The following is a 14333-nucleotide window of genomic DNA, read 5'->3' as shown; positions in this document are numbered from 1 at the left end:
AATAGTGGTAATTCACAAAATCTGCTTTTCAAAGGCTAGAAAATAGAAGGTTGCTTTTGTTCTCCTACCCCAATCTATGCCATAGATCATGATGTAGTCTTTTTAGTTACATAAACACAATTTTTTCTACAGACTTCTATGGGAATGTGAGGAGCCAGAAATATTTGTAAGAGCTCAGTGTGCATGTGTGCCCAATATCCACATCCTCAGAGCTCTAACTATTGCCTCCTATGGGATATTGATCACTCAGCAGCCAAAAGCTTTCATAAAACAACCATTACTAGGTCTATTCACCAGTTTAGTCTGAAGGGCAATTAAGAGAGAATCAAAGGAGCTCAATCTAAACATAGACTTGCTTACCCATAAACTCCACTTTTTTTTTTTGTTGTGTGATTATAAAATTCTGAAGTATTTCATCAGAAGGGGAAGAATTTGTATGATTTAATCTACAGTATGCCATTGTTCAGTTTACTCTGCGCCAAGCTAAAATATGAGGAAAGATATAAAGAGCTTAAATTGAATGAGACACAGTATTTATCCATGTGACTTCTTTATTAAGGAGACAACCTCTGTGATGGGAAAAAGGTCAGTGCTGCTCCATTATGCCTACTGTATCCTTTAATCTTTTTTTTTTTTATTTATGTGCTGAAATCAAGAAATAGAAAGCTATGTTAAACAGTTGTATTGATTTTTTTTTTTTCATTTTATTCTATTAGTTTAGCTCAGGGTCAGGTACGTGTTTTGTGATATTTCCAGAATAACACAGTCCTGAGACATCACTGCACATCTGTAATACTGTTTGGAAGACTATATATGTGTGTGTGTGTATATATATGTGCATAGGTATGTATAAAACTCAAGTTGTTTGAAAACTAGCCTGTATTTCTGAATTTCAAATAGGTATTTGAATTACTGTGTCAAATTAAAATACTGCTGTACATCTCCTTTTCCAGGTGCAAGCAATAGTACTCACTACTATTTTGCAGGATAAAAATGAGGAGCATAATGGATAGTATTTCTTGCAAAAGGAAAAAAATATTTACAGGATAATGGTGTAGCACAAATCTTTTGAAAAGTAATATCAACTACTGTCTCTCATAGTGTGCTGCCATTTAATAGTAGATGGTTCTATATTGCTGATACAGGGAAGTGAATTTTATGTAAATGCACTAATATAATGGCATTTCTTAATCCTGACTGGTGGGAGAAGCTTTTCAGGCATATTTGCTAGAGTCATAGTCAATGTCATTAGTCATAGTCAGTGACATGAGAAACAGGATTTCTGGAAGAAAAAGAAAATGAAAGATACAGTTTCAGTGCTATATAAACTACTTGCACTATTTCAAGCTAATTCTGAAAACAAATAGTGGGACTCTGCAGGAATTTATACATATTATAAATGTGGAAACAATTTTGTTTTGTCAACATATCCGCAATATAAAATTGATCTGGGCAGAATCTGTTCCGGGTTTATTCCATGATTGTATTAAAGCAAATAAAAATTATTTTAAAAAAAAATCCAAAAAACCAACCAACCAAAAAAACTCCCCACCAAAACACAAACCTTGAAAGAAAAAAAAAGGCAGTAAAAATTGTTAAGAATTTTTTAGGTTATTAGTGTTTTGGTGAGAAAACCTGCATATAAATGAAAAAAAAAAGTGTTTCTGTGATAATTCAGTTTTAAAAACAGGTTTGTGTGATGGTGTTGATTTTCACTTTTTTGTGGTCTTACGGATGTTGCTTGAAGCATTTCCCTTAGTACCAGCATCTGTAATGTCTCCTTCAAGTATATTCTCTGGTGCCTAATATAGTACTTGCAGCAGCTTTTCAGGCTTTCCATCATGTTGCAGCACCAATATTTATTCAGCCATGTATTCTCACAAATGCCAGTTTTCTTTCAAATGTGGTTGGCTCTGGTTAGTGATTTCCATGGATATAATGCCTGTAAGCACTCAAACAGCTCAGCAATATTTAACCCTGCCATCATGTGATGTGACGTCAGCACACACCTCTGCCTCCTGGAATGCATTCTAACAGGGGCTGCTGCTGTCTTCTTGTCAGCATGTGGGGTCAGAAGAAAGAAAAAGCATTCCTGTGCTTGGAAATATGTAAGTGGTGAATGTTAGAATGGGAGAATAATATAGATATCATGTATATAATCTTTCAGCAATAAAAACCAAGTAATACAACAAGTTTCTAAGGGTAAACCTGTTAAGAAGGGAGAAGTTTCAGAAACAGCAAAACAAACAGATACTGGGCCTACATTTTCAAATTAGCCAATTTTGACTTCTAGTTATGGGCACTGAAATGATGTTCCAGAGGATAAGGTGCTGGATTTTCAGTGTACCTAGTGTAAAAAATGAGGCATACTGATTTTAAAGCAGAACTAGGTATGTGCTGTGAAGATTCTATGTATGTGATTTTGAATACTTAACTGCATAGCAAAATAGCCTACAGATTCATGGCATAAATAGGGAAATTGTGCCACTTTCAAACACGTGTGAGACTTTGCCTTCTATTTTAAAAATGTTAACAAGTTTAGATAAAATCATTCGGATGTGTCTTTCTAATGAGTTGCAGCCAATCTAATAAGTTGCAGCAGATATTTTCCTGGCAAAGTTGTATTAAGCAGGTTTGCCTGTAGGTAGCTCTGCAAACATCTTGAAACTTCCAGTTTCTGGAAAATGTAGACAGGTCTCCCTGAAACACCAGTGGAAGGGTGCTGTCTCAGCAAACAGAGTGCATTCACAAGGGACCAGAGGGACTGCCTACACTTCTGGTATTTTTTGTGTTGTTTTTCATATATATATCTCTTCCTTTTTTTATCCTGATACTTTTGCATGACGGCTCATTGTTTTTAAGCTTGTTCATCTAAAAGATGAGTGATCCAGAAGTGTGGAACAGCAGGACATGCCAAGATACAGATGAATAGAGCATGGTTTTACATGAAACGGCTTTTGCCAGGTTTTCTACTGAAGTGTGTAAATTTAAAGCTGTGGATCAAGGCCCTGCTCTGTGCACTCAGTGTTGTGTCACAACGTAGTGACAGTGACAAACTCCTGAGCAGACATGCCCATTTAAAAATATCGTATGGAGGCACTCAGCAATAAAGGACAATTTCCTTCAACATCCAAGATCTATCCAGGACTTCTGAAAACTGATGACCAACATGGACTATCATTTTACAAACATACTATACATCCTAATGCTGTTGCCATTCTGAATTGCCAGGATTTTTCTGGTACAGGGAGTGATGTAACACTAGTTTGGTCCTCCTCTATAGGTTGTGGAGAGTTATTCCCAGCAAGATTAATTTGTGTGAGCTCCCCAAATGCAACTAACTTGCTCACAAGTAGCTTTAGGTCTCCAAGATATTGTGCACATATATCTGGTATTGGAAAGCTCATAGCAGCTGGCATTATATCGGCAGTTTCCTCAGGAATATTAAAAATTTCAAGCTGCATCATGCACTTACCAGAAGCAGTATTTTATTTCTTCAGTCTTGGACTTTTTAATGTTTTTTTAGCCAGTGGCTCACTGTTATGTCATTCCCTTTATGAAGGACAACACTCTGTTGTATAAATTGCTTACTTTTAAGTTTTCTTCCAGGAAAAAATTCCATACCTGTAAAATCTCTAACCATCTGACTGATAGTCTGTTTTTCCAGTGCCCATGCTATACACCGAAGAGAACCGATGCTTGTAGAGCTGCTTTAAGATGAGTCATTACTTGTTTTATTCTTTAATAGTTTTGCACAAATTTCACAGTTTATATCTACTGCTCAGTTACAGATTTTTGCCTAGTTTTCCTGATGTTCTTAATTTTAAATCTCTTCCAGCATTACAGCTCTCCAGAATTTTACCTGTTACCATCTGTTGATTTTTTACCAAAATATTATTCATCTGTTTTCTAAATGGAATAGCATTGCAATATTCTGCCCGTGTTTCTAATCTTCCCAAGAACTCTTGAATTATTTCTCCATTTTCAGCAGTGTGCTCAGCTCCTCCTAGTTTAATAGATCTGCAGATTTCATTAATGTACCATTTACTCCCTCTTCTAGCTCATTATTGAAGCTATTAAATGAGATCAGAAGTAATACTAATCTTTGTGTACTGCACTAAATGCCTCCCTTCAAAGTTATTGTTTATCATTACCCTTCATTGTTTGTCATCACCCTTCATTTCAGTCAACATGATAGTTCATTTCCAATTTATTTAAGTTTCGGAACAGAATTTTGACACATCGGTGATGGCAGAAGAAAGGCTAATCAACAGTCCAGGAGCAGCTTCTAATTAAGGCTGAATTTAGAGAATCAAAGTTCTGAGTCCTCTACAGCAGCCACAGCACAAGGTAGAAACTGTCTCCATAACTTAATTGAGAACACCTTAAGCCCAGTGCTAAAATATCCTAAAGTAAACAGTATATGGCTAAATGTCAGACATATGACAGTATATCTTCTGCTCTCTATTCATTAATTTTGTATTACTATTAAAAAAATCAAGTTTTTCTGGCAGACTTCAAAGTGTTTTAGTAAATTTGTTTCTCAATAGCTGCTCTATTACGTTGCCAGAGAGAGAAGCTAAATTTATGAGTAGCAATTACAAAGAGAACTCACAGCAGATATGAACTTCTATCTTTGGCTGTTTCAGAGACATACAGTCTCGCTTCCAAAGTAGGTATATCTTTTTATGGGTCCCTGCATGGTGTAAAATTTCAGGGACAAGATTTTAATTTTCACCACCCCTTCAAAATTTAATTTCTAAACTCCATAGTAAATACAATTAAAGGTATTTATAATAGGAAACCAAGTCAGTCAGGAAAATTTCCTTTTGACAAGATACAATTCCTCTGATAATAATTAACCCACATGACTTAAAGTCCATCACCAAAACCCATTCATCTTTCACCTTAATAAAATATCTAGCATTTTGTAAATTTGGTTGCTAACCCTTATTACCAGGGCAAATTACTCCTGCTTTTTATTGACTTGACAAAAAAATCTTTGTCCAAATACATTTGGATACCCAGGAACTGCTTGTTTTTTTCTTACAAATACTTGGCTTGAGCTCATTCAGTTACATATGTGCCAGTGCAGACATAAAGACCTTAAACATGATCAGGAAAAACATGGCCTCTAGATAGAGTTTAATAGTTCTCTTCAAGTTTTATAACTACATGTGTTGAACAAAACAATGGGACAGTAAAATACTGCAATTCAGGTTGAGGCCAGGTTATTTGTTAGATGTAGGGAAAATTATCAGAGTAAGAAGGTGGGTGCATCCTAGAATCCATGCAGTGGGTCTAAAGAAGATGTAATTTCAAGTCCCACCACTGCAGTAAGGAATGGGTTATGAATCCAGAAATACAACCAGAAGTGGGATCACAAATGTAGAAACTGGGTTGCCAGAAAAATCTGAGCTTAGTTGCTATAAGCGCAGCTTCTCTGAGTTTTGAAGCCCTGCATCTTTCAGTATCTGCCTACTTATCTGACATAACCTGGTATTTCATTACTGTGAATCTGTCTTAACCTCTGAGACAAATTTTGTTCACTCTGCCCCAGACTGCTTATGGAATATTTTTCTCCTACTCAATATCTCCCAAAACTCTTCTCTGTTGATTCCTGATACGGAATCCACAGTGACACTTTTTAGCCTTGTTTTTATGCTTAAGCATTTTTATAAAACTTTTTTATTGTTAATATCTCCTGTCTGCCCCTCCCCCTATTATTGAGTTACATATTTATTATATCTCCTGTGAAATTAAATTGTATTATTCTCAGAGAAAATATTTAATGTTACTTACATTTTCAAAGATGCCTACCAGTAATATTTAATGATGTAAAAAATAAGCATTATTATTCTGGTTCATTAATACTTATTAATCATAATTTAAGGTGGCCCTGATGAGTTTGACTGTTAACTGCCCTTAACTTGCAGATGAAAGCCTGAGGATGCTGTTTCAACAAGAGAACATTGACTAGTTGATTTTATCGATTTTTGGTCATCTGTATAATACACATGAAGGATATGTATGTTTGCCTAGACCATGTGTCAGCATGCGTTTTGGGAACAAATTAGTATGTTGTGCCCCATTTTCCCCTTCGTTCCTTTGTATTCAAGGGGCTTTTACCTTTCCTCTAAAAGACACTTGAGGAAATACATGCCTGCTGTGAAAGCCTGATTTATTTTGCATTGCAGCTGCACTGTCTGGTTCTGCAATATTCGTTTTGGAATTAAATCAGCTTCCCTGCATCTCTACAAAGGAATTTATTTTTTTTCTAAGAAGTTGATTCTTTTATTGTGTGCATTCTTGGCAAAAGTATGTGCATTGACTGTGTTAGTGGATTTCCTATGTATATTAAGGTTTCTTATTCTCATTATCAAAGAAAATGTCGGTTACATGTATAATGCTTTGCAGAAGTAGGTCCTCACCCAGAAACATTTCAAAATCAAGAGAGTAGAGTGTAAGTGGAGTAAAGAAGAAGAATAGTGGTCATATATTACAGCAGTCCAATACGTGCAGATATGGACCTCAGCAAAAGCAGTGTGGATGTAATGTTATACTAAAGGGGACAAACACCAGTAAGCGAAAAAAGAAAAAAAATTGCAGTAGTGCCATCTAGTGTGCCAGGTGTTGCAGTTTTCTGGAAAGGGACAGTAAACTACTTTCAACCCATCCCAATTTTACGTGACTCTCCCTCTGCTGCTGCTTCCTTTTCAGTTTGCTGACAGGAGAGCAGTAACAACATTGACAGAAGGTAGAGGAAGAGACCTGAGGGCTGTTTTGCAGATGCTGATTCTGGCACACATGCCATAAGGTTGTCATTGCTGCTTTAAAAAAATGAGCATCCACGGGGTTTTAAAGAAGGAGAAAGATAGCTGTTCTGTCTGTACTCCCATACAAATCTTGCTCTTCTACTCATTGGTTTCCACTGCAAAACATGTAATGGCTAAAATATCCCTTTTCAGCTACTGCAGGCAAGTTTTCCTGGTGTTGGAAGAGAAAAAAAAAAAAAAATTGATGCCAGAAAAGAAGAGGGGCTGCTGGTTCTTGAAGCTTACTGGAAGAGATGGTAATTATTTTTTGCCTGGTGGCTAAAGGAAATATGTTGCATAGAGGGTCCACAAAGTTCTCTGTATGAGAGATGGGAGGTGAGAGGCAAGTGAAGAGAAAGATGGATCTGTTCTGTGTATTAATTCTTTGTACTAGGAGGAGCCCTTTTACCATGACCACCCTAGGCTTTTCCACTGCTGCCTTTTCCACTTTCACTGGTAGCTGACTGAACCTCTCTACTTTAATCCTGAGATATGCAAAGTGCATGGCTTACCTTCCAGTGTGTGAAGCTGCACAGGGTTTATTTTTGTCTTCCACATAGAATCTGCTTGTAACAAGTGGAAGAGTGATCAAGCCAGGAAGTGTTGTCTGCAAATGAAACCGACATCTCCACAACACACATAATGCTGTGTATTCACCTGTCCTCTGCAGCCGGTGCTGGAGGATATTGCTTTTCCAGTTGGATTTGCTTGGGGTGCAGCTACAGCAGCATATCAAATTGAAGGTGTCAATTTTTAACTATCAAAGCATTAAGGAAGTTTTAAGTGAACAAAAAATCTGGATGCAGGAGTGTTTGATCTTTGCCTTGTTGTGTAGACTCTATATCTGATGCAAATCCATGTAGCACTTATATCTAAACACTTGACTTGAGGAGTAAGAAGAGGTTAAAAGATGTTTCAAATCTCAGACATATGGCTAGGTAATGAAAATGGAGCTAGTTATTGGGGGGGTGGGGTGAGGAGGAAGCAAGTATAAGTATATATATATAAGATATAAGTAATTTTTTCATCTACTTCTTGTGTATATCCTTTCTGTAGAGCGAGTTCAGGTAAATTGCTATTGGCTATTTTGAAACTGGATGGGACAACTACATCATCAGACATTGGTACTCACAAGAAGTCTTCAGGTAGGAACTCATCTCCAAAGATTATGAAGAACAATGAACTGAGAGGTTAACAGTTGGGACTTGTGGAGGCTGTCCCCCAGGGAAATGTGTCGTGTTCCCAGCTGAATAGAGGGACTGATGAAGGGATTTGCCCAGCATGGTATGAAAATATGTTGCAGATTAGGGGATGTAAACACATAAACATAGGGACACCTACAGCCATAACCCCTCCAAACTTTATCCTTTCATAAACATGTCTTTACAAACCTTCAAAATACACATGTACCTGATTTTCTCATATTATACCCTGCAGCATACAGGCACTTAACTCCCATTGATTTCAGTACCTAAATGGGAGTTGTAGATCCTAAATTGTCTTTGAGGATGTAGCCTTTAGTTCTTGGTTATTGCTGAAATTGAGAGTACTTGCCCATGCTCGGTACCTTTTAACGAGCTCAGTTCACTTCACCTAATAGACTCCACAGCTCGCAGTTCCCAGGGAATCAATATTCTGGGCCAGATTCTAACTCGAGTCCTGCAATGCACATAGCTCTTCTAACTAATTTTTAAAATGTGAGTTGTGTGTGCATATAGAATGACATTATAATTTCCTGCCTTTTGAGTGGCTAGATGTGCAACTTTAATGTTCTCTTAATGTATTTTTAATGAAGTTTCTTATGGCTTCTGAGTGGGAAAAACATAAAAAAAAAAAATCTATAATATGGTCTAGACACTACTCAAATGACCCTTTTCCTGCAGAAGTAAGAAACTCAACAGGGAATTCCTTCTCCTGAAAGCTTCAGAGGCTGTGCAGCTTCTGACTTAGAGGCAGCATGATTGAAGCAATAGTTCTTGTAGAGTCCAAACTCAGTTGCTGTGCATATCACAAGATACACAGTAGAAGAGGAACAAGCTGACAGGCTACTTTATTTTTTACTGTCAGCTATGTATTTATGCACAGCACAACCTTCTCCACTCTGTATATTTCAAAGCGCTAAAAAATCATACCAATTGTACTCTGCATGCTCAAAGTGCAGATTTCAAAGGTTCATGACTCAGTCAAATCAAAATCAATTTTGCACCAGAACATTCAAAAGCACTTCTTCTTACTGAGGGCCATTTCTATGCTAAATTTCAACTCTCTGCTTGACTTTTTTTTTTTTTTTTTTTTTTTTTGGGGGGGGGGGCAGGGAGAGAAGTTGGAAAAAAAAATCTTGTAATGGTAAAAGTGGTTTCCTTCACTTCTTTCATATGCCAAATAGTGGAACTGCATTAATTCAAACAAAATTACGCTTTTTGGTCAGAGACCAGGTCAAGAAAATTTCACTCTGGAAGGTTAAAGGACAGCTGAATTAGAGGAAAAGTGTACTTGTAAAAGTACATGAAAGCTTAAAAATACTCTGATCAGTAATATTCCTGCTTTAGTAGTTGGAAAAGCATTACATTTCTTTCTGTTGTAATAATTACAGAGAATGTGGAACATATATCACAATAATTTATATTATTCATTCAATGGCATGTCATGTGCTGATTTGGTATCCAATTCACACCTAAGTATTTTAAATGTAAAATCAGTTCCTCATCACTGTTCTTTCCTGGCCCCAAAGCTCCCTAAAACTCCAGTTATACCTACACTGTGGAGTGCTTTGTAGCATGGAAGTTTCTGAGCAAGCTTAGAGGTGCAAGCTTGGTTCAATGAAGCAGAGCAGAGCTCTCTGCAGACTAATTGTGGCTCAGTAGGATGTGCTAGTGTATGTAGAGCTTTCTGTTGCCTTGCTGCATTCCCTCCTACACTTTATCAGGTAGCTCAGATGCTCGATGCTGTACAGAGAAGTCTCTTTAAACAGTGTGAGGAATGCTTGAAAGTGAAAAGTCTGTTTGCTGCAGCCCTGCTCAGGGCTTTACAGTGGCTAATGACCACGGGAGTAGTACTGTTATACTCTGCTGAAAAGCAAATGCTTCCCCTCCTCCCTCCCACTTCCTTTGTTGGAGGAAGGCAGACAAAAAAGAGGGATCATTCAGCCTCTGCTCTAGATGACAATTCTTAACTGAAGGTGTGCTAACTGCCTGTTATGGCAGCTTTTTCTTCCCTTCACTCCAACCGAACTGAAAAAAGAGCTGTATCAAACCAATATGGTGCAGGAAGCCTGCTCTTAAAGGCTTCAAAATTCTAGGTACCATCAAAGAATTACTGTTATTTGTTATTTCCTGCACTTCTCTCAGATGACTATTTGTTTCAGCAGTCATGTTTGAAATTTGAAGCAGGATATAGAAAACTTGTAGTATTGTATTTTTCTGAGGAGCATACAGACAGAGCACCACGTCTATGATAAAATCCAAGATTAATAAAAAAATCAAACTGTCTGGATCTAAAATTTGACCTACTTTGAAGGTTGCCCCATGTAAAATTTAATTTACTGACCAACCAAATGTAGATGTATGTGTGCTGCAATAAAATTCTGTAAAGACCATGAAATGTGACAATGATCTTTGAAAAGCTAGGTTATAGAAGTGATATTACAGATTTTAGTAATGCTTTAAATTAAGTGTCTTCAATATGCTTAACCTTGCATTAAACTTAGATTTAATAAGACAGATGTATATTAAGTACTGAATATACTTAAGGGAGCAATCTTGCGTTGGCAGGGGATGGACTCAATGACCTCCTAATAGTTCTCCTCCATCTCTAATTTCTGTGATACTAATTGATTATTAAAACACTTTTATTGAGGATTGATATGTAGCTATTATATAGTTATTAATCTTATAACCCAACTGATATTTAATTTATACATAATTTTAACACACAATGTCCTTTTAGTTTTTAAAGAAAAACCCTGGAACAGTGCGTTCACTGGGACTCTGAAAAATCTTGGTGGTAAATGAGGTTGGCCATTTTGAGGTTAATTGCAATTTTATGATTAAATCACACTTTACAGGGATTGACAGAGGGAAGTAAGTTTACAGAGCTCTCCACATGAAAAATGTAATGTTTGCCTCAGCTACAGCATTGCTCAGGAGAGACAAAGAAATTGTAATGAAGAAAGGCGCATTTATTCAAATCAAATATTATATGTTGTTAGATCTCAGACAACAGCTAAATTTTGCATATTTTAATGGTAATCTGTGTATCTCAATTTTAGAATTGTGAAGAAATATCTCAAAACTCTGAAAGTTTGGGGAAAATGGTGCAGGGCTTTTGAACATTCAAAATTAATTTCTGTGAATGTCTGGCTAAACAAAAAGCAGAAGTTTTGTAGAGCTGTGTTATTAATTCAGCTTGTATATGCCTAGGGCCATGGCTCATAATGGCATTCCTTTCTTTTTAACCAACTGTCAAGATTTTCAAAGGACATACTGAAAGCCGTAAGTGCCTATTTATTGGATGTATTTCTCATACCCTAAAGGCTTTCTTTGATATGGACTGATCTTTTACATTTATGGATGGAGGTTGCATTAGAAAATGCCCTTTGTGAAAACCTGTAATATCTCAAGAGTGGCAAACATCTGATTTTTGGCTAAGGAAGTATGAAGAGTGTTAGAAGTCTGGATTTTTTTTTTAAAACAGAATTTTCAAATAATTAGCAGCAAGTAAAAATATGAATAAATGCAAAACCTAATGCAAATGTATATTAATGCTTGAAAGTTCCTAGTTACTTTAGATACTATAAGGAGTAGGTAGAGAATACTTCTCAATTTGCTCATGGGGTTTTCAGGGATTTGCACCTATTTTGTGATAAATATTTACTTGCAACATATGTCTTTTGATGTCAAAAGTGTAACGACCAAGTTTTGTTTTTCAAGCAGAAGGCTGGAATGCAGATGGAAAGGGCCCTAATGTCTGGGACATATTCACCCATCAGGGAGGAGATCGAGTTTTCAAGAACCAGACTGGTGATGTAGCTTGTGGCAGCTACACTCTGTGGGAGGAAGATTTGAAATGTATCAAACAGCTTGGATTGACTCATTATTGCTTTTCTCTTTCCTGGTCACGTCTGTTACCTGATGGGACGACAGGTTTCATCAACCAGAAAGGCAATTGTTTCTTAAAAATAGAAGGTTGCAGCTTTAATTCAAGGTTATTGCTGCAGTCTGGCATAATTAATCCAGTATGCTATTCTGCAGTGTTGCTTTGAAATTGCAACTTTTTTTCAGAGTAATTATGGGATGATTTTTTATAGGTTTGCAACAACTTACTAATTAATATTCTAGATCCCCTCGGATAGCACAATCTTTTGGGATAGGATTATTACTATGTTTCCTATGTATCTTTTTGCTTACTCCAGTTTTTTTAATTGTAACTCTAAATCATTTTGCTTCATCAGAATGTTTATACTTACAGGAATCCTAGCCATGAGAATATTTTTGGATGGCTTACAACAGACAAGTTATCTCATTTGGCAAAGTGAATTTAGATAGCTTATCAGTATACTCCAATGTGCTGAACTTCACATTGACTATTTTGCACTAAGGGACATACTTTTCCCAGACATTTTTCTGTAGCATATTAGAGAGGATTCTTCAGACTGATAGGAACTATGCTTAGTTCTCTGGCAAATAGAAGCTCTGAAGAGTTTTCACAGTCTCAGCAGGCAGTATATATGTGTAAAGGGATACAGCACATAAATAAGCTGGTCAGATTGCTAGAAGTCAGATATAAAATTTGTTTCACTTCTGATTAATTTATTTTAATTCCATTGGTGTGGACTTGGTGAGATTAAGGTCACTCACTAGGAAAAGACAGGAAAGGACAGTTATGCCTACAGAACAAAGGGAATGGAAGAAAGAAGAAACAGAGAATTGTGAAGAATAAAAGCAACTGAAGCTGAACCAGAAACAATGGAAGAATCAAAGTAGTTGGCTGAGATCTCTTGTATGCTGGGAGGATAATGTTCCAAGGAGAAAAAAAGCAAAGTATATTTGAATGAACCTCTAAATCTCAATTCTGCTTCCTACTCTTCTGCATCTAAGTTCTACCAAGAAGATAGACCTCTTTATACTTCTAGGGCAGTACTTGCCTTGGCAATTCCTTTCTTCTCCTGGTTTGAAGATTGCAACGATGGAAGGCTACGAAGGATAAGACTTTTTAGAAAATACTCTTCAGGTTATCCTTATCTGTACTAGGATGGTTCCAGCAGAAGCAATCTTTTTCTGCAGAATTTTGGTCATATAGAGCTTGGCTGTTCAGTAGACAGCAGCCCATCCTCTGCATCCTGCAGATTAAGGTTTTCACCAGAGAGTGGAGGAGCCTTTGTTGCAAGAGTTCATAAAGGGGGGCTGGTAAATCTGCTGTAAACAGACCAACCAGCCATTTTTCCCTGCAGAGCATGCCAGATACATGTGCCAGTATCCCAGAGAGGTTTGAATTGAAGCTTTTTCTTTGCCACCAAAATTTACAATACATGGCCCACTTTCACTGGCACAGCTTGTCTTTCCCTTGGAATGCTTTTTGTGGTGTGTTGAATTTAAATTTGGCTTAGTCGCTGTGGTTTCTTTCCTGTACTGATATTCCTTCAGCTGGGGCTGCAGGCACTGTAAAACCCCAGTGAGCTGCCTACCGTATGGGCTTTGTTATTTAGTTGTCAGAGTGGGAAATAGCAAGCAGACATTCTGAACGTACTTGGTAAGGAAAGCTAACATTTTGACAAAACTCAGCTGTAATTTCAGAAAATGTTCACTTGATCCCCAGTATAAGCAGTTGCCTGATTAATATTATGAACTTTACATTTAACGAAAGGGCATTGGCAGAACTCCAAGTAGGCCAGCTTTCATTAGGCAGGAGTTCACTTCTCCTGTGCAGTGATCTGTTGAAGCAATTGTAACTGCATAGCATGGAAAGGCCATCATCTTCTATATAAACATTTTTGCAAAGAGCATGTGAAGAATTAGAAAGCTTAAAGCAATGTCCTTTCAAATAAAATCATTCACACCAACTGATTCACTACCAATTTCACACCTAAGATGTAGGATATTTGAAAACCTTTAAAACCATTCTGTTTCTAACTTGCTGGAGGTAGGGTCTTTTAAAGCAGTGATGTTGTAGATGTATTGTTCCTAAGATGTGTCAGGTTTTAGCTTAAAGCTTACACCAAGTTTTTAAAGTACTTTTGTACAATTATTTTTACCCTAGAAGGTGCCCTGAGCAGAAAAAGTGAGCTGCTAAACATGAGGTGTCAGTGCAGAAGAAGACAGAAGTGGTAGACATGGGGATATTGAGTCTGTGAGAATTTGATGTTATGCCTCACTTCAGCATGAAGGTAGGGAATCAGCATGGGGAGAGAGGATGACAGAAAGGAGAAAAGAACAATCCTTCATTTTCTAGTAATAAACTGCTCCTTAATATCTGGAATCCCAAAATTTTGGGTTATCTCCACAAAACCCTTCCTCATTTCCT

General features: G+C 37.0%; 1 protein-coding gene and 1 long non-coding RNA gene across 2 annotated transcripts in view; both read left to right on the top strand.

Moving 5' to 3' along the window:
- Positions 1-2025: 2025 nt before the first annotated feature.
- The window catches only part of LOC138109931 (uncharacterized), a 76278-nt gene continuing 63970 nt past the window's right edge, over positions 2026-14333 (top strand). The window contains exons 1-2 of the long non-coding RNA XR_011150746.1: positions 2026-2108; positions 6969-7072. This is a non-coding gene — a long non-coding RNA (uncharacterized lncRNA). The remainder of the gene's footprint in view (positions 2109-6968; positions 7073-14333) is intronic.
- On the top strand, positions 7145-13019 carry LOC138109224 (cytosolic beta-glucosidase-like). Its single transcript, XM_069012300.1, has 4 exons — positions 7145-7162; positions 7486-7558; positions 11747-11974; positions 12946-13019. Exons 1-4 carry the CDS (start codon positions 7145-7147, stop codon positions 13017-13019), a joined length of 393 nt encoding a protein of 130 aa, XP_068868401.1.

Source organism: Aphelocoma coerulescens, chromosome 4 (assembly GCF_041296385.1).
Source record: "Aphelocoma coerulescens isolate FSJ_1873_10779 chromosome 4, UR_Acoe_1.0, whole genome shotgun sequence".
Classification (NCBI taxonomy): Eukaryota; Metazoa; Chordata; class Aves; order Passeriformes; family Corvidae; genus Aphelocoma; species Aphelocoma coerulescens.
Note: the sequence above shows the minus strand (reverse complement) of the source record. Positions and strands in the feature narration are given on the sequence as shown.

Excerpts from the sequence above, each read along its gene's own strand:
- LOC138109224 (XM_069012300.1), top strand. Across the intron at positions 7,559-11,746 it reads AGCAGCATATCAAATTGAAG|AAGGCTGGAATGCAGATGGA; the intron begins GTGTCAATTTTT and ends TTTTTCAAGCAG. Across the intron at positions 11,975-12,945 it reads AGGTTTCATCAACCAGAAAG|GGCAGTACTTGCCTTGGCAA; the intron begins GCAATTGTTTCT and ends TTATACTTCTAG.